The sequence below is a fragment of the Taeniopygia guttata genome, chromosome 14 (assembly GCF_048771995.1).
Source record: "Taeniopygia guttata chromosome 14, bTaeGut7.mat, whole genome shotgun sequence".
Lineage (NCBI taxonomy): Eukaryota > Metazoa > Chordata > Aves > Passeriformes > Estrildidae > Taeniopygia > Taeniopygia guttata.
This window is the reverse complement of record NC_133039.1, coordinates 9,724,453-9,745,398: the sequence shown is the minus strand read 5'-3', so window position 1 is coordinate 9,745,398 and position 20,946 is coordinate 9,724,453. Positions and strand designations below refer to the sequence as shown.

Below are 20,946 nucleotides of genomic sequence, written 5' to 3'. Positions count from 1 at the left end.
AAATTGAAACTCAGTCTTTATCAACATTTTAGGAATGCATTGTATGGACTCTGTAAATTCCACCAGTGCCCTTAAATTCCACAGAGTGGGGTTCCCTACAGAGTGCTCTGCAGCAGGCTTGTATCAGAGAACAGCTATTTGCTAAATATTTTCTAATAATATGTAGCTTGGGCATTTTTGTTAGCAGTAGTCGATTTGAACAATCTCATTGTAACTTGTCTTAATTAGGAGAAAACTAATTTTTCCCAATTATAAGTCATTTTAGATATTGAACCAATCCAGGTTTTCAAAGCTCTGACATTAGGCTGAAATGTTTTTTTCAAATGGAGCAGATTTCATTACTAAATCAAACCTTCCCACAAACAGAACAGATAACAGGAACACTAATAACACATCCATAAGTTTTTCATTAAAAGCTGACATAGATATAATAATGAGAATAAAAAGTCATGTTTTTATGTAAAAATACTTTTATTTTCAGAGTATAAATATTTTTGCAGTGAAATTATAGTCAAATTTCTCAGAAAATTGTTGTAAAGCTGATTTTCTTGTAAAAGTGAGAGAGATTTCCGCATTATTTATATACTCCTACACATGATAAATGATGTCAAATCTGTCTTTTATTAGCATGTCTTTCCTACGGTATTTATGACATTAGAGGATTAATAGTATTGCCTGTAGTCAAGTGCAGAGAACACCATGAAGGCTTCTCCTATGTATTTTAACTAACTAACTAAATTATTGCATTTTAGGACAGACTCTTAGGCTAACAACTGAGTTTATCTTTTGTAAATCCTTAAAAGATTTTCTATTTCAATTTGTCCATGCTGGTAAAGACTTGAGGAATTCTGATGGAATTGTATATATCTACTTCTTTGTTTTGGTGGTTATCACATTTAATTCAAGCTAGTCAAGTTTTTGCCAGAAAATTTCAGTCCAAGAATTGAAAGATTTTTACAGCAAACTATAACCACGTTGTTTTCTGTCACTAACCACTAGTGATTAATGTAGGTTATTGTTTAAAAATGAAACATTAATCATTCTAGTCAAGCAGTTACTTATGGATAAACCTTATGCTACAGGTAAAAATCCATTCTACAATAGGGAGTAAGAGTTGCATTAATAATGGGTGTGTATGAAGAGTGTAAATATTGAGCAAAAATGTGCATTTGTATAAATGAAATATATTTGTTATGCAAAGTGTGAAATAACACCTACAAGCAATACTTCTGAATGTAAGTTTTAAGGACAAAATGCAGTTTTCCTAGAGTATTTCTGGATTATGCTACTCATTTGACAGTGTTCTGCAGCTCAAAGCAAGTACCTGAGATGTGTCTCTGGGATTACATCACAACAGCTCTTTATTTGTCCAACTACTGGAATAATGCAAAAATAATTTTCTAGTTATCAGGCAACATGCTTTTTTATATGAAAGTCAAGCAATCTCTTTCTTGCCTGAGGTCACAGCCCAGCCCAGGCAGTGTTTGGTGTGAAGAGATGTACAGATCCACAGCCATGGGACACTGCCCTCATACACACAATTTCTCATTGCAGTGGCAACTCCTGCTGCAGCAAAGGAGCCTGTTTAAATGTGGAATTAAGCATAGGATTTATGGTCAATTTGTTGTGTCCTCTCTTCCTAAACCAATATGAGTATTCCAGAGGAATGAGTACAAAGAAATTGCCAGTAGTGGTAGCTAAAAAGTCATCATCCTTATTTATTCAGTGTGTTAATCCAGCTATCAGAAGTCTGTGCTCCAGAGAGAACCTCCTCTGGAACAGGCACCAGCCATTTTTATTAACCAGAATTTCCAGTCTCCAATGTTTAATTACGCTGCATTTAATAGGAGAGGGACCCTTCCTGTGCAGTACCATTGTACAAATTGGGATTTTAGTTTTATGGATATAGCATAAACGTTTCACTTCAGTAAATAATTAGGCATGAAAAGGTTAGCATGGATAATTCCTTCCCTTTTGCACTGGTTTCACATACTTCAGACCTAATAATTCTCCAGATTCTGCAAGAATCATGGCCAAAATCTCTTGAGTTTCATGTTATTGCCTGTCACCAGCACTATTTGCTATACTGAAATGAAACCAAAATCAGCTTAGGCACACTGAATATGTTAAAAAGGGAATTTGGTCTGGGTTTCCAGTTGATTTAAAAGCAAAACAGCCTATTCAAATCAAGACTCTTTTCATAGGTTGAGATTTGGTTTTTAATTCAAACAGATCTATGTGACACTTGTAATTTATAAAAGTGATTTTTAGGGTGAAATATAGAAATAGGGACTCAGAATAAAATGTTCTGTCAAAAGAACATTTTGCTGTATTTCATTAGAAGTAAAATGGTCTCACAAATCATTTAAAGGCATGCTAAATTTATGGTTGTGCAGATCAGTTTCTGATTTCAAAGCCTTGTAGAGATGTCAGGTAATAGAGACACCTGTTTCTGCTGGGTTTTTTTATGACTCATACCACAGGGATTTTTACAACACAATGTTTAGTGTATACTTTTATACCATAGAAAATTTTACCGATCTGATAATAATGACATAAAAATCTTACTGCCAGTAATTTTACGGAGACAATTACTGACTGTTTTGGCATTTAGACTTTATCTTTGATCATATTATTTCCTGTGAGGTAAATGTCTAATTGCTTTATTTTTTAATGTGATATTAGCCTTGTCTAGTTCAATTTAGAATGTGTTTATAGGTGGAAATTATTTCTGCATGATAAGTGCATTATGTTTTTTATATTCATGCTCAATTTAATTTTGTCGTTTAGAGTATCTGTAGGTTGCAGGAATAAGTTTATGCAGTTTATAAAGTGGTGTCATATATAGAATAGGCAGCCACAATGAGACAATATTAGAATACTCCTTTTTTCAGGATTTCTTCTGATCTTGTATGTACGAAAATTAATGTGCTGACTTTTAATTTTTTTAATCCTCTAAGGAACATAGTGACTTTAAGGATAATTAATCCCTTCTTACTTTGTGTGTCTAAAATCTAGGGACCATGATGAACAAGAGGACTATTTATTAGTGAAGAGTAATGGTACTGTCAAAGAGTTATTCATCCTTTCACATGATAAGCCTCTAAGGTAGGTAGGACTCAAGGAGGAATTTGCTGAGTTTTGAAAGATTCTACTCTGAATCTGGATTTACCTACAAAACCAGACACCATCTCTAGGGGGAGTTAAGCTGTTAAGTCACCCTACAAACATTAAAATGTGGGTTTTATAGAAAAGAGGTATTTCCTTGGCATCTCCTAAAGCAAACCATATATACACTCCTAAAGTGTGTGTACATAGCTGTATATAACTAAACAGGTACTGGTTACGTCTTGTTCCTTAATTGATCATTTGTTGCCGTGAGGCAGAAACAGGTACAATGCATTTCCTGCATTCTGAAGTGTTTGCTCATTATTTTAATCACATACATTTAGACCTTGGCTAACAATCTATATGGCTGTAAATCTAAAAATTAGGTAGAAATAGATATTTCATTTATAGGACTACAGATAATGTACTGACCATATTATCAAAAATCACTTAATAAAAATTTATTACTTCACTAAGAACTAAACTAGTCATGCTCTGTAGGAATGTTGTCTAATAGTCTCCTCAGTTTATACTCCTCTGTAAAGATCTTGCCAGTCAACTCTGTAGTATTTTTTTCCCATAAAGGAGGACTATATTCTTGCAGTTCCATTCATTGTTACATTCCATTTGCTGCTTTACTAGGACATCCTGGTTTAGGGCACATAGGATTAACAAAGCGTTCCAAGTATTGTAACAGGAAAGTAACACATTCACAAAAATTCTCATTAAAGTCCTTATCTTCAAGTTACAAAAGACTGCACTTTTCAATGATTAAAAACCACATACTGAAGCAGCACATACTTAAGAGAATGACTCTGACAGTACTTGGGTTGCATGGATTTGGGAAGATCCTCTCTTTGCTACCCCACTCTTATGTCTTGGAGCTCTTTTACTGCAGTAATAAAAACTATTTCTCAGGAACATAATATGTGTTTAGCAATGCCTAACTAACACATCTCTTATTAAAACTATTTCAATATGGAAATGTACAGTTTTAAATGCAGAAAATCAAATTATATTTGGGGTTGTACAAGGTGAGTAAGGCTACAAGTACAACTAAATAGCACCTTTGCATCAAAGATGCTATTTATTTCTTGCAATTTATGTATTGCAAGATTTATGTCTGTTTCATAATAATATGTGAGGATTCTTAATTCATACTATATATTTTTTTTTTAATTCAGAAGGAACTCTATGTAATTCTAATCACAACTGGAATACATGATGTAAGAGCAGACTAGGTGCATTATCTGAGCAGAGATAAACATCAGAGCTTGTTGGCTTGAAATCCTGTGCAGTGGTCCTGGTGTACCACCTCAGAGCCATTACTTCAGAACAGTTTCTCCATCTCCAAATTCCCTACAACACATTCTGAAATTAGGAGTCTCAGAATCAGGGCCTGCTCCAATATGCATCCTCCAAAAAAACCAAACAAATAAACAAAAAAACCCCTGCTGGCCTAGTGTTTTAAATGAAGGGGTCCTTGAAGTGCCTTTGTAAATTACTTTTGCAATGATGTGTGAGACCCAACCTAATCTAATAGAACCCGATTTAAAAAGTAAAGAAAAATCTGCTTTAGTCAGGAAAATTAGTCTAAAGTGCTAGATAAGTGATCTTTTATGATATATGAGCTTTGTTCTACCCTAAACATTAAATCTGTCTGACCCAATATAAGACAAATGTTATCAAACAATATTCTCTTCCATTTTATCTTAATTTCATTATCTCCTTACAGCACAGACTAATCAAAATATTCTTAAACCTTAGAAGATAAATGCTATCTGTCTGTTTTCTGTGCTTGCCATATGTGATCTATTCATCTTAGGAAATGCCCTCAACTGAGTTGTTGGTGTGAAGTTGAAAGGCAGCTGATTCTTTAAGCAGTGTGATGCTCCTGCAGGCAGCCAGCCATTACCTGGGGCGTTTCTCCTTATTCCTGCATTCTCACAGGTTACTATTTATGATACAGGCCTGCACAACTTCCCATAATGATCCATTGGTATCCTGCTTTCTTCATGCCACAGTCAAGTACAGTACTTTTGTAAGATGTGCTACCTGCTGATTATCACAATATAGACTTTGACAAAACAGATATCTGCTGATTGTCACAACACAAAGGTCACAACAGAAAGGTCTGCTGCTGTTAGATACCACATCCTTTGGAGGAATTTCATTGCACTGCAAGAAGCTTTTAACTTCACAAAAGACTTAAATTGAAATGTGCACCTTATAGACTATCTTCTCAAACTGCTCACATTCTGAACCTTAGACGTACTCTTAGCTCCAGTTTCTTAATAGTGGAACTGTCTCCTGTATCAAGAGACCTCTAATTTTAGTGTCCTGTTTTATGATGGCCATATCCCACCCCTGAATTTACATGTATGTCACTCTCTGGTCTGTTGTCTAAGTCTTAATATTCTAGATTGGAGAATCAGAGGATGCCAGAATAAGCAACTAAATCTGTGAATTTCATAAATGAGTGAAAAAATAATTTATTAAATTATTGAACTTATTTAGTAAACTGAAAATATCTAACATGCCAATAGCAATATTTCTGTGCTATTAGCCTCAGAGTAGTTCAACTTCAAAAATAGTGACCTCTAGTCGACTAATATTAATATGGTGAATAAATATGCTACCAAGAAAATTTAATATTTTCAAGGAAGCCAAGCATCTCTACATAAACAATTTCTGCCTTTTAACATAATGTGATTTTATGTCTGAGAAATACAGAGGGGGAAAAAGCTCTTGCTCTTTCTCCTTCAAAACAGACAGGAGTGTGTTTACTTTCACCAAATACCTGCATGTATAACACTCCCTCATGAGCATTGACACTGTCATGAGCATTCAGTTGCTGTAAAACTTTTTATTCTTTTCCATGAACTTCCTGCACATTCATCTTCTGTGACTGTGCCCTCAGTAAAGGAGGAAGTCCTGAAAGACTGTCAGTGTATTCAGTCGTGAGCTCCCAGTAGGAAGCCAAGGCAAAGGACACAATTCTTATAAAATGGGCAAAGGTACCTACATTCCACAGTGCCAAGCAACCATCAAATCCAGAAGTTCCTAGTCCTTACCCTTGCCCTACTTCAGACATCTGGGAATCATTGAAGTCTTGCAAATAACTGAAAATATTACCTGACTGGTCACTGATCACATCTTGCTAAAGTGTGCATTTGATCTTACCCTAATTTTCTTATCCCTTTTACCCCATATTGTGAGACAGGATATTAAAATAAGTTCTTATGCTTTTGACAAAGTGTAACAACATTTGCCAGACAAAATGTCAGAATTTTCTCCTAGATGTGTTATTATTATTTCTCTAGAGCCATAAAAATTGGCATACCACAAATGTCAGTGGTGCCTTAAAGTCTGTCTTAGTGGGGGAAAGGGACTATAGCACAGTATGGTTACTTTTGGAAGGAAAAAAAATCAAACATTTTCTAAAATAATTGTTCAATAAAATTATACAAAAAAGTAATTACAGTGTAGGATATAGGTCTCTTCCTGCAATCTAGGAAGACCTTTTTGCTTATGTTTTTATCACCTGTGATTAATATACCCACATCCAGATTTTGCCAGTGAACTCTGATCCTACATCACTGTGTTATCTCTTTGTTTCTCTTTGTTTATATTATACTGCATTACCTTACAAAAAGGAAACTCAAAGTGCCATTTGAGATGTATGACAAGATTTTTAATATTTGTTTTGGCAGGTCTTAGTTCAAATACAGATTTGGTGACAATATCAAGAGTCAAACACTATCAATTTGTTGTAAAGCATGTATGCCTACATCAGAAAAATAATCAGGTAAGAATTTAATTAGGATTTAATTTAAAAGGATACTTAAATACACTGTATTTAGTTTTCAATAACTACAACAGACAAAAAAATGGAGACAAGATCTCAACATCTACAGTTAATGTGAAAAGGCATCAAGCAGAAGCAAATTCTGCCTGTTGTGCCATGACTTTAACAGAGTTAAATATGAGTGTAGAATTCTGACTGCTATATCTGTACCACCTGAAAATACAGACCCACAGAGCAGTGGTGTAAGTTTACAAAGGAGGCAGACACATTGAGGAGTTCAATACAAACAGAGAGAAAAATTATCTATAGCTATGAAAGCTCCAGTCACTAAGAATAGAAACCTTTCAGCAGAACTGTTTTTGGCATTGACCAGTCATTTTTCATTTTTCAGCAGCACATCAGAACTTTCTACCATGTTTATCTCTTGCTTAAATGAACTAATAAACTCCTGTTGCAACTTTTAATACCCCTTATCAAATTGTCACTCATGGTAGTGTTTGTTAACTTCCAACAAGAAAATGTTTATCTTTTTGCTACAGTCAAAGCAAGCAGTCGAACTGAAAGTTGATGTAAGGAGCAGCTGGCAAGTGGCCTGAAGTCTAGAAACTTTGTTTTACTCTTCTATTTTTTTGTTCCCATGCATTTTCTCAGCCCAATTTTTTATGTATTCCTGATGCTAAAGATGAGCAATAATTATTTACAGCCTAAAAAATATCCCAAAATCAGGTACAGCATCTTGAATTCATTATTTGTTCTTTCCAACCTTTTTACACCTGAGTGTTAAATGCATACATCAGATCAGACTGGAGCTGCAGAATCATCATACAGAACAAAAACAAAGTCCCTCTCTCCCAAACATATTTAAAACTCCATGTTTCTGCTGTAATACTGCAATAGTTTTATGCCTTAGCATAAAATAATTATTTTCAAGTGTTTTGTAGGCAGAATAGGAAAACATATCTTTCTGTACTCTGTAAAAAGATGAAAATATATTATAATGTTAATACCACCCAATATCATGCTTCATTAGAAATGTTAAGTTTTTTTGTTGCGCAATGAGATAAAACTTTCTGTATTACAGGAATTGTAATATACTCTGTGGATTTGCTGTTCCAGGATATATATAAAACATATAATACTCTGCTGGTATTAAATCCTAGTGAAATCAGTTAAAATTGCATCCTTAAAGCATGACTCTTTTGTTTGCCAGCCAGAGCTGTAGACAATTTTTCAGTTCCATTATTAACAGTGATAAAGGAAATTCTCTTTGGGAGTTGGTTGAGATGAAACTCAAGATGCAGCAGCTCACCATCTCTTGCTATCTTGTGGGTGACATCTGAGAAAAAGCCAGTGAAACGACAAAGTAGCAATGGCAGAAGTGCAGTGTGCTGTGCCTGCTGAGCAGCCGCAGCTGCAGCACAAAGGACAGAGGCACAGGGCGGCCCTGCAGGAGGGACCGGCTCCCCCAGGCCCTGCCGGGTGCTGGGACAGCCTGCTGAAGGTGGCCTTTGGGACACTGCTGAAAGTGGCCTTTGGGACACTGCTGAAAGTGGCCTTTGGGTCACTGCTAAAGGTGGCCTTTGGGACACCGCTCCACACTGCAGGCATGGCCGGGTCCTGCTTGACACGAAAATCCAGGCTTGAGCAGCCTAACTGGTGCCATTTCTCCGCTCACACAGCCCCCTCCGGGATGTTTGCAAGTGCTGTTATCAGGAAATTGCAGCTGTGGCTCTGTCTTTACATTCTGGCAGGAGGAGTCACCTCTGGTTTTGGGTAGGTGTTTTGACTTCTTGGAACTCTCTGTTTATGAACTAGATAATCTGGAAAGGATGAGTTAGGAGTAGAACTGGTACAGAAAGATATGGTGTTTAAGGCCAGAGCTGACTATTCCAGATCAAAACACATTCTGGAATCAGGTGGCAGCTGTATTGCTGCCTCTGACAGGTGAAGTGCCTCCTGACCTCACCTGGGTTCTGGTCACGGCATTCGGCACCTCCCTGTCATTGGCCAGAGGGCAAATCTGGGCCTAGACCTTGAATCCAGAATCTCCTGCTGAAACCTTCACCTCCTGCTGCTCAGACTGGAACCAGAACTCTATAGAGTTTTCATTTCAGATATGTTTGAAGAAGAGATTTGTTTACTTTGTTTTTTGATTCTAGACACACTCAGAGTATTAAAATAATAAAATTGTGACATTCTGGTACAAGTTAGAATAAATCCATAAAATAAGATTTTATATGAATTGTCAAAATACTAAATCTAGATTATTTGAGTATGAGCCCAGATTATATCACAAAGTCCATGTTTGATTCAGACTACAGTCTGGGGATCCTGTGGGCTCACTCAGTTTTCCATATTGCCAACTGCAGTCATGGGATAATTTTGTTATGGATTAGTTCAGCACTCCAAAATCACTAGCACAGATTCCCTGGCTTCATACAGGAATGTCTTATTGCTTCCTCTGAATGAAAATGACCTGCTGCAATCTTGTTTGGTATTTACACTGTTCTCACAGCTGAGATCTCCAAAAGTCTCAAATAATAGTCATAGCAAGACTGTACATTTTGTTTTTAAAGGAATATACAAATACAATCTGACATTGGAAAAGGAAAATTTTGAAGTGGCTTTTCCTTAACAAAAATCAACCCAAGCCCCAGTAGTCAACAAAAAAGTAATTTTGATTAAGAATTCCAGTTTTTCAGTCAATTATTCACTGGGTAATCTCACCTGTTAAGTCTAACTACTGAATAAATTAATACTCTCCAAACATTTCAGATTCTATTTTAGTTTCTTAAGTATAAAATAGGTTGTATCTTGATGAAAGTCTGATTATAAAATATGTGGTTTCTTTTAATGATTTTATTCACACTCATTGATTCCTTGTGTTGCAGACGTGTATGTACAACAGTTTTCTTCCAGCTATAGCTGAAATTGTGTCAGCCATGGATTTCATAACTGACATTTGCACTTGTTGATAATACAATGATAAAGATCCACTTCACTCAGAATCTTGGCACTAATTATTTAAATATGGGAACAAAATTGTATACATTCAAAAGTTAAGGAAAAATAAAACTATTTACACATCTTTAAGCAGCCATAAATGGCAACAAATTAACAAAGTCTGAAACAGTTTAATATAATTGAGAAGTGTAGTAGTGGCCATTTATTCATGGAGCAATTTGTTTGTTCCTGTTAATGTCTTTTGGCCCTATAATTAAAAGAAACTAAAATCTGTCAGAAGAGGCTAAGAGAAATCTGTGCTTTGCTAATATTTAAGAAAACAGAGAAAAAATATTATCTTTTACAAATTGTTTGACACTGAACCCTACTCACAGCCTATTTCCAATGTGCTATCAGCTGCATCGGACAGTTTTACAAATGAGTTTTGCAGTCCTTTCTCTGAGACTATATCAGATCCAAAGATTTTTGTGACATACTGTTTCATACCAAAATTATTTAAATACTTAAAATAAACAATTTGAAGCAAGTATTTGAATTCAGAAATTTAAGTACACATCTCAAATCTTATGCTTTACTCTCATTTTATAATGCTTATTTTTCAGTGATAAAAATGTGTAAAAAAAAAAAAAAGACAATTAAATGCCAGGTGATGCCTATTAGATGTAAAATGTACTGGAGTATCATGTTACTTATTTTGATCCTGATCCTTGAATTGAATCTCAGGATTACATGGTCTAAGCATATATTTTTCTTTAAAGTAGTGTCATATGATAAATGTATTTTTATATAGTTACAGAGCACACATTCAGAAGGAATCTAACTTTTCCTACCACCTGTATGTATATAAATAGGCGTATATGCAAGAATCAACCGTTCAATCAACAAGTTATTCATGGAAGAAATTATATGAATGATTGCATATACTGGGAGAAAAAAATGTGGGTATCGTTGAAAGAGTACATGTAAAATAAGATTGTAACACAGGAAAAATAGATAATTAGATCAAGTTTAATGCTCAAATCTATTACAGTATTCTTTACAAAGAATTGTGACTAGCAGATCCTCCAAAAGACTTGTACAAAAATCTCCCCTCTGTTCACATTAAGTCTTCTGTATAAAGGTGATAAAATTTGTAGTTCAAGGAGTGCTCCCTTCACTGGTCCTTAATACTGCAGAACTCCACAGAATATTTGCTGCTGCTTGCTGTTTTAAAAAAACATTTCTATTAGATGCAGAGTCTTTACTAGGAGTTTCACTTGGAAATAAAAAGAATGCTGAACATACACCTTGGCCATGTTTAGAATAAAAACATGCAAAAAACCTCTATGACTACTATTAATAGTTCAATTAGTTTCATATCTTGTAACTGTAATTATGATGGCTGGATAAGCCTCAAGTCTGTGTTATACCTTCCATTTATGTCAGAAGGTGCTAGGGATCATCTTGTAATCAGTAATACAAATAGGAACACTGAAATATTGATATGAAGATTTCAAATTAATGTAGTGACTGTGTTTTCTGAAATTCTCTGTCTATACGTTAATCTGAAATGCAGTTGCATCTTGCAGTGTTTTATGTTGAAGGATATATTCCAGTGTGTTTTTGACCTGTGAATACTAAATTGTTCAACACTGCTCATTCCATCCTTCTAGGAAGGAATTTTCTTGTTACTGTAATATTTCTTTGAAATACTATTACAAAATACAGTATTTTGCTGCCCAGTACTGTATTATTGGGCAACAAAAGTTCTGAGCCTCAGTCATATCAGCCAGCCTGCTTTGTGACCTGCAGGATGTGACTTGACCTGTAAGATTTTGCTACGTGAAAAATGACACATTTCTACAGCAGAATGAAGAAAAGCATCTCCCAGGAGATTAAACTTTTATATTAAAGTGGTATAGTGAACCCACCCACTTAGTTTCTTTCCTATGTCACTAAATATTTTGAAGGGCATTTAAAGATATTAGCAGACTCTGTCAGAGGGACCATGCAACACCATCTATAATTTCTGTTGAGTCAGTGAAGTCAAGTGTACATTTAACACAAAGCAGTGACAGGACTGTGTGTGCCCCCACACTCAGCTACTGAAATAAATGTTATCAGCACTGCACACGTCAAACTGATGATGTATTGCTCTGCAAGACCAAGACAACAACAAACCACATTTACATGTGTATGTTCTGCCTTCTCCTTCCAGAACTGGAACCTGCCACCAGTGGAACTTGCCGCTCAGCAGGAATAAACTGTGCCTGGGACATCCTTGGCCATCTCTCCCTTCATGGGAAGAGCCACAGGGCATGACTGCATTCCCAATGGACTGTGCTTTCCTCAGAAGCCTCAGCAAGAGGTACGGCCACACAAAGACCTTTTGAGTTGAGTAAGCACAGAATACCTAACAACCCACAATGTCTTCTTCAGGTATAATCATAATTTTATTTTGAGACTGTATAAAAACTTGATTTTAATATTTTGGTGCATTTAAATAAATGAACTGGACAGATCTGTGCATTTGATAAATGACCTGATATGTGTTTCCAAAAGCAGTAAATATTCTAAGTGAGGTTCACTTACAGCAGTCATTTGAGTTAGCTTGCAAAACATGTCATATTTTCAGATATGTAAATGCTAAATTCTTACATAAAAAACATGTTAGTTGTACCAAAAAAATGAAGATCTCACTCTTAAGCCAAAACAGACCCCTCATCATAATCCCATGCAGTTATCAGCATGTCTCTTGGATTTATGACTTATGACATTCATTTACCAACAGGTGGTTGCATATCTTGCCATTTATATTTTAAGCAACAGTAAACACAACTAAAAATAAGACAAACAAAATAAATCTCAGTAGTTTTTTTAAAGTGTTTTTAGAGAAAAGCTAAGTCTTCAAGTAGTTCTCACCAGGCCCAGCAATACAGAAGAATACTGCAAGAGCAATAAGGATTTTTAGGGGCATTATGATAGTGTAATGGAAACACATCTGCCCCCAAAAGTCCCTCATTTTCCCTGCGGTTAAAAGCCATGCAGGAAGTGGTGAATGCTGTGGAACATCAAGAATGAAACTATAAAGAAAAGACTTTTAAGTTAAAACAACTTTCCAACAATACCTCATGATTTCATCATTTTCTGTTAGTCCACTGCATAGTAAAACTGTAGTTTTTCAAGGATCCTCTAATTCATTAGCTCTGGATGTACAAAATGGTTCTGTCCACACAATAAAGTGAATTTTGAGGCAGCTGTCTTAGAAATACTATTCTTGGTACGCAAAATACATTTTGCATGAAGCCCGGACAATACAGGACAATTTTTATTCTTTTGGCTCTCCAAAATTAAAAAAACAACAAAAAAAAAAAAAAAAAAAAAAACCAAAAAAAAACAACCAAAGCCCAGGATAATCATCATTGACTGTTGACCTGCATTTCTCATTTTTAAGGATACTTCAGTGACAGAGCAAACATTAGTTTATAGATGAAAATGATACATAATAGAATTATAGAACATCTTTCATTTTAAATAATTTTAAGATATTTTCCAATATTGGTAATTAAAGAACCTTGTATCCAACAGGGAGTCGGAAATAAGGGGTAACTTTCTCAAACCAACTGCCAACGTGTAGTCCTGTCAGCTACACCTCACAAAGCCAGTTACCTCAGTAATGCACGGGGCTTTATTTCTGTTGATACTATCTTTATTTACTCTGTAGGTGTTGTAAGAAAGGTCCTGAAAAAAATTCCCAAGCTGAATAAGGCCTATCCATTCACACCTGAATACAGAATCAATGCCCTTGCCCCCAAACCTTGTAAACAGGAACTATTTGGGCATTTTGCCAACAGGCAAAACCCCCTGATTCTTTGTTTCTTTTCTCCATGTTTATACCTTTACCAAATTCCCTACATGTTTGCACTGTTTGACTGAGAATAGCATATGGCATTGCAGCAAGGGATTAGTGTAGTTATTACCTGATGTGCACTGTGAATTGGGCAAATGATGCTTTAAATTCATTGATTTCACCAGAAGCTCAAGCCATGTGGACTGAACCACTTTTCTGCCATGTCTTCCACTATAGGTGCAACTTCCAGGTGATAGCAGTATTTTTCCCCCTAATCTTTTAAACCCATTTACAAAAATTTTTCCTTCATAGGCTTCTAAATACAATTTGCAAGGCAGGTAAAATTATCTTTTGAGCAATGTCTTTAGAAAATGTGCCTGGACATACTGGTTTGTGTTTGCATAGACCTTTCTTGTGGCATGAGGTCCAAGTTCTCCACAGAGAAGCAGTACTGGTGTGTAATACCGCAACAGGGAGCCAAGAACAAGGCACAGCTTAAAAAGCAGACCTTGGGGGTCTGTGTTCTTGCCCTGGAAAAACTCTGGATAACTTCCTAGGAAAGGACAACTGATTCTGTAGCCTTTAGTAAGGCAACATTTTAATTGTTGCAGGTTATGACATGGGGTCATTACCTCTCTGTCTCTTTTTCTGTGGCTGGATCTGAGGGGAGTCACAAAACTTTCTGTTGCAACACGGGATCAGGAGGTGTCAAAGGTTGAGGCCTTGCTTCAGAAAATACAGGCCCCAGACCAGCCTCCAAACCATGCCACAGGATTCCGGTGGAGATCCTGATCTTTTCGCTGCTTTCCATAAAATTTCAAAAGTGAACAGATTAGGCCATTTGGTAATCCTCTGCTGATTCAGTGTGTTTGTGAGCTATTTTTTTAAAGGTTTGCTTAAAAATGCAGAAAAGTAATTCTAAAACTGTATTTTTAAATTTATTCTAAATAGAAAGATAGCTAGTAGGACTTTCAATTTTGTAAATTATAAATGCAATAAATAATTGGGGTTGATATTTCTAAATTTTTTTCAATAATTAATGACATTTTTATCTGAAGAAAAATTAATTTTTATTACAAACATACCATCTACTTTTTATCTTCTGTAAATTCCTTTTTTCATATAAAATAGCAAGATAGACTGATCCCAGGTATTTAATTATTAATACTGTGGATACACAGTTCACTTCAGGAGTCTCAGCCCTGAGGCCAGCACCCCAAGCTGCACACAAACCTGCTGGGAAAACCCGTCTGAGGGAAAGAGATCAAATTTTTATAACACGGCTGTTTAGGAAATCTATCAATGTTTTGTCTAATCATCATTAATTTAAGTAACACATACAAAATGCACATACATATAAAGTTTAAAATATATGCATGATATCTATAGCAGCAGAAAAATTGTTTTACTGCACACCAGAGACAAACAGGACCTCTTTCTGTAAAATTTATTGATGGGGAAAAAAATGTGAATAAAAATATTGTATGAGGAAGGCCTACAGAAGCGTAACTGTGTTCTTTAACACTGCTCATTAATCATTTAAATAGTGTATTAATCCTATAGCTAGGTTCCTGGTGCTAGAAGGAATGCAAGTGAATTTTATATATCCTCAGTAGAGAGCCAGATAGAATCTATTTTAAAAAATAATCTAAAAATAGCTGATTTACAAAGTGTGATCTTTACATTTTACTGGAAGTAGCTGTACAAAATTACGTTTTAATTTAAGAGCTTTTAAGTAACAGTTGGTATGAAGCAACTGTGGTATTTCAGCAGAACAGAGCTGATCTTTGCTGATGTTTGGATGTGTTTCTCTTTTCCCTTAAAGCGAGATCCTCACATTGATCCACTTTCTCATCTCTGATTCTCTGCTCTTACATTCTCAGAATACTAGAGGAGAGACCACAGGAATTAAACCAATCCAAATCTGACAACTAGGAAGACTGGACAAGTCTGGAATGTATTCACAAACTAAGTACTAATATACTCTAGTATAAGTCAAAAATAAAAAAAATCTACAGTTAAATTTTTAACCTAATTGGCTTAATTGAATTTAACCTTTCATAAATGCTGCTTCTGAACAGTATTATTTTCATGGAAAATATTAGCTAAAAAGGATATTGGCACCACAGTTCTGACCTAAGCTCCTCCAAATCAGATTTCAGTCTTAAACAAGTGAGAAATTTGTTGCACTGAGGTTTGGATACATCCTATTTCACTTTTTCTGCAATTATATTGATATAAAATGTAAAATGTGAGAATTCTGGAGAAAATTTTGATAACTCATCCTGATATTCATTTACAAAAACATACAGATCCTGCATATAGTCATCAGATAAATTACATGCCAACAACTTTGCTTTAACAGTGTGTCACTGTCTCACTTCAGCTGAATTTCCAGGCCTTTTTGAAATACTCGAATTGATTTAGTCTGTATAGGTCAACTCTTAAAATTAACCTGACTGCAGTGACAGTGTGATCACAATGTGAATGTCTAGATGTTTACGTGTAGCTTAACCTGGCATTAAATGTCAAAAATATCACAGACACATTTACACCAGCTGAGCTCCTGCATGTATGTTGTATGAATATGCTGTATATGTGAAACATTGTATAAATTACAAGTTGTATCATGTGTTCATTCAGTGGTAAATATCTGTGCAGTGTATTTGCAACCATGAGAAAGTTCAGTACCTCTACCAGTGTTTTCAACACTTTCTAGAATCCCATGAGGAAAGTACAGTTATGTAAATTTTAAGTAAAAATAATACTTCAATTCTTTAGGATATTGATACCAAAATTCAAATAGTAGCATGAACTTAAACAGCTCTCTCTAGCAAACTCAGGTTTACACTGCCTTACAATAATATATTCTACAACTTATACCAGTACAAAAATTAGCAATCTTTAAATTGACTCATAAAGACCATAAACATATAGACACACATAGACACTCAGAAAGGAATGTTCAAATGTTCAAGAGATACTTTGCAACTGAATACTTTGTTGGGGATAAAAAAAAAAAAGAGGTAGGGATTGACAATACAAATGCTACCAGTGTTTAAAATATTTTTTTCAAGGTATAAACTGCCTCTCCTTTTTAGGGACCATCTTTTCTCCCAATTCACCTGTATTGCACGACCATCCTTTGAAAGATGACTTTTTCTTCAGCTTTTTCTGGCTTTTTAAGAGAAAACCACCACCAACAGTTAGAAAAGTTTTATGTTTAAGTTTCAGATTTATTTTATTTTCTATCCACTTTTTTATTGCTGAAGACAACATTAAAGATAGAACATTATTATTTATTTAAAGTGTATAATAGCCCTTTACTAAGTGCAGCAGTAGTTTACTACTAACTTTACTGTCCATTGTAAGAGCCATAATGTGCTGTTTTCTTTTGCAGAACAAAGTGACCACCAAAAGCGGGACTTTGTGGGCCAGTTGGATAAAACATAAGCTCATCTCGCCCCCAAAACCCCGACTCTGGAACCACAGCCTTCCAAGATTCAATTTGTAAGTAAAATATCTTTGTAAGATATGCCAAATCAACAGAGTCATTGCTTATAGAGTGGGTAATTTTCAGACTAATCAAAAGAGAACATTATAGCCCAGTTGCAATACACCTTCCTTCACTTTCTTGACAGCAGGAATTCCTAACAGATACTAATTGATTTTATTAATATTTTATGAACTATTTATCAAGCAGGTAAGAAGCACCTTTTCTAACTGTCTATAAAATGACACAGAATAACAGTAATAAGACCCAGCACTCAAAATATCTATTAAGATTTCTTCTCAAAGTATGTAACAAGTTATTATTTATCTGTTTCACTGTATTTCAGACTAAAGTTGACACATTATAGAGAAATACCTGTCATTTTTCTAAATTTGTTATTAGTACAATAAACTGGAAATTATTTTCACTTTACTTGAAAACAGGTCTCTTTCTACTAACAATGATAGTCTCAAGTATTCTGCTCTACACCATCATCTTACTACCCTCAATATTATGTTTCATAAAATCTTCTTTCAAAGATGAGAGAAAATGTAGAAATTCACAGACAAAAGGAACATATATTCTAAATCTTCACTTTATAATTCCAACACAGCTTCTATATAAAATCCATGTTTAAAAGCATTATAGCTTACACTTGGATGGCTGAAGTAGGTTAATGTTGTCAGTTGCTTTAAAATAAACTAATTACTGTCCTTGAAAAGCCACTATTACATTCATTCTGCTTTTGATAATCAAAATGCAGAGCCGAAGAATGCTGTTCTAGCTGAACTGCTTTATAATCACCAAATACATCCTGAAAGGAAAACGAAGAGAAGTTGATGGAAATTCTGGCTAAGTATAAATGTTTAAATAATTCCTCTTTCTACAGACCATACATTTTAACTGACTTATTTACGGCTGTGATGATTTAGGAGGCTTTTCTGGCTTTCACACGAGCCGATCAGACGGTGCGTATCGACACCCCTCCGCACGCGCATTGGTAGTTATTTGTGCCTGGCCAAAGTCGCCGCAGAAGGCGCGCGGAGGCAGCGGGACGGTACCGGTGGCTGGACACCGCGGGGAGCGGTGCCCGCGGGGAGCGGACACCTGTAGCTCCCGAGGGTGCCGGCGCGGCGGCCAACCGCCCGTTCCCCGCGGGGCGCGCCCCGTCCGCGGCCTGCGGCAGGTGGGCGCGGGGCCGCGCCGGGAGCTGCCCGGGGCCGCGCGCCCGGCCGTGCGCGGCCCCGCGGCGCCGCCGCTCCCGGGGCGCCTTTCCGCCGCCGCGCTGCCGCGGAGCCGCCGCGGAGCCGCCCCATCCCCGCGCCGGGCGCGGCCCCGGCTGCCCGCGGAAGGGGGCGCGGGGCGGCGGCCGCACCTGCGGCCTCGGCGGGGACGCGGCCGCGGCGCTCCCCGCGGGCTGGCGGGCGGCGCGGAGCGGGGGCGCGGAGGGAGAGCGCAACTCACCACTTGTCAGTGCCCGCGGCGGTGCCCCGGCGAGCCGGGAACGGGAATGGGAATGGATCCCGCGCGCAGGGAGCCGCTCGCCGGGCAGGTCCCCGTTCTTGAAAGGAGACAACCTCCGGTCCTCGCTCCGAGCCGGCTCCTTCCGTTGGCAAAATCCTGACTCATTACATAAAAAGATCACCCTGCCAGGCGCCCTGAAACATTTCTTCATCACGGTCACGCCACAAGCTAAACAAGAGGCCACATCTAGGGGAGGGGGAGAGGGGGGAAGCGGAGAGAAAAAAAAAAAAAAATCCAGGGCTTTTTTTCTTCATTAAGATCTTCTTCCTTGAAAAAAGCGGGTGGGGGAAAAAAAGTGCAGAGAGGAAAAAATAAAAAAAAACAACCAAAAAACAAAGAGCAGCCGCCAGGAAAAAAAAAAAAAAAACCAACAAAAAAACCTAGAGAAGATTCACTCATTGTTGCCACAAAGACACCTCTCCCCTTCCCACTCCTTCTCCATGCTCATTCCTCCAACAGTGCTACAAAGACGTGCAGTCTGCGCCGGGAGTTGTGAGCCCGAGCCGTGAGCTCCTCAACTCCGCGGGGGCCGTGCCAGGAGACCCGGGGCGCACAGTCCTCTGCGAGGAGGTGTGGTGAGTCCAAGACCGTCCGAAAATTATTTTTTTTCCTAGAAACTACCACCAAATATAGTAACAGGGAAGGGGTATTCCTAGAAATTCGGGAGACGTCAGAAAGAGAAGATTTGTGAAATTCAGCTTCACTTCCTGCAGAGGGCTCCTAGCACAGGGATAAAAAAAAAAAAAGGCAATAAAGTGCTTTTCATGCTTCTCTGATCAGATAATGGTTAAAAAAAAAAGAACGGTAAAACACTTAACTCACATTTCTCCGATACAATCTAGTCGTTTTATATGGGAAGAATGCTAATCAATAACCTCCTTTCCTCGTTTTCTAATAATGTTTACTATATGTCTATCTCCTGTATTTATTTTTTCCACATCCTCCTATCAGACCTATGCACACAGCAAATAAAAGGAATGTGCATATGAGTGAAAAATGGGCCAAATGATAACCCTCCCACATATCACAGAAACACTGAGTGTTTGTGTGTTATTTTAAACAGGCTTTGCCGTTTGCATCTTTCATGCTACACTGATGTGAATAATTCATGTCCCCACTGTAGATGTGTGCAATATTGTTACTCACATGAATCGGAATGTGTAGGTTGGCTTTTATTTAAGGGCTTTAACACTGAGTTCTGCTGAGCACTGTCAGTCCCCGTGGACTTAATGGTATCTTAGGCTCTTAATTAATTCAGTTCAGCAATTCACAGGATCAGGCCCTGACCGACTAATGGAGACCCGCACGCTGTCAGGAGCCACATTATTCCTCATGTGTCTCCTAAATCTCTGTTTGCTTTGTGCTAGTGTCTAACACCTAATCCATCCTGACTCATATCTTCTTTAAAAACACTATTTGATATGTTTCATAGGAAGCAGAATTGAATGTTTGCAAAGCAGAGACAAATGAAGATGTTATTATAATCTTAACTATATAAAGATGTCAGTGCATTTGTAATAAAGCATTATTTATCCAGGAATAGCAAAGGTTGCTATAAAAACCACAAAGCTAGCTTTTGGGGGAAGATAATAGATTTCAATGTGTGCAACTCTTGCAGGTTAATTGGATTTCCTTAATGAAATTCCCCTCAGCCACATGAAATCCTTGGGTTTGTTCTATGAATTTCATTATGACTTGCAGAGTCTTCTCTGCCCCAAAATCAAACGCAATAAAAACACTGGAGTTGGCTTCACTTCAGTGTTTTAGGAACACTCACATTTAATCAAAACTTGGTTACAGACACCTTGTCTGTCTGCAGCTTTGAAGGGGAATTAGCTGAGTTCACCTGACACTCCTGAGTGTGCTTTAACTCCTAAGTGTGTTTTATCTGTTACTGCAGTGCTCAGTAAACAATTGCCTCAAAATACAGACCCAGGTTTCACCGACATGCGCCCACAGTGTTTCGTCAGCAATAATGCCTGGTTAGAAGTAGATTTACTTTAAGTAATCTCCTGGAATTCAAAACAGCTCTAGTTAATTGCAAAAAGGCCTTTTTAATCTGGCTGGCTTACTTACGGCACACTACTCCACTCTGCCTGTCACTCTCATTTCCTGAGTGAAAAAGTGAATGGCAGTTTCAAGCTCAGGATCTTTTTCATTAAAAGAAATGGATGTGCTGTCCTCTGTTGGTCATACTGGTTGTCACAAGTAAAATTAAAT

The 20,946-nt window shown here is 37.1% G+C and overlaps 1 protein-coding gene and 2 non-coding genes across 3 annotated transcripts; all 3 read right to left on the bottom strand.

The window, feature by feature from the left end:
* Positions 1–10,870: 10,870 nt before the first annotated feature.
* Positions 10,871–19,585, bottom strand: LOC121470714 (uncharacterized). The gene has a single exon (XM_072935710.1). The coding sequence runs from the start codon at positions 18,875–18,877 to the stop codon at positions 18,164–18,166; it is 714 nt and encodes a 237-aa protein (XP_072791811.1). The 5' UTR covers positions 18,878–19,585; the 3' UTR covers positions 10,871–18,163.
* On the bottom strand, positions 12,807–12,878 carry MIR365-1 (microRNA mir-365-1). The gene has a single exon (NR_049117.1). It is a non-coding gene; the product is annotated as a microRNA mir-365-1 (primary transcript).
* MIR193A (microRNA mir-193a) lies at positions 17,118–17,189 on the bottom strand. The gene has a single exon (NR_049121.1). It is a non-coding gene; the product is annotated as a microRNA mir-193a (primary transcript).
* Positions 19,586–20,946: the final 1,361 nt, after the last annotated feature.

What these genes read in the sequence shown, in the direction of transcription:
- LOC121470714 (XM_072935710.1), bottom strand. Translation starts at nt 18,877, where the DNA reads ATGAAGAAATGTTTCAGGGCGCCTGGCAGGGTGATCTTTTTATGTAAT.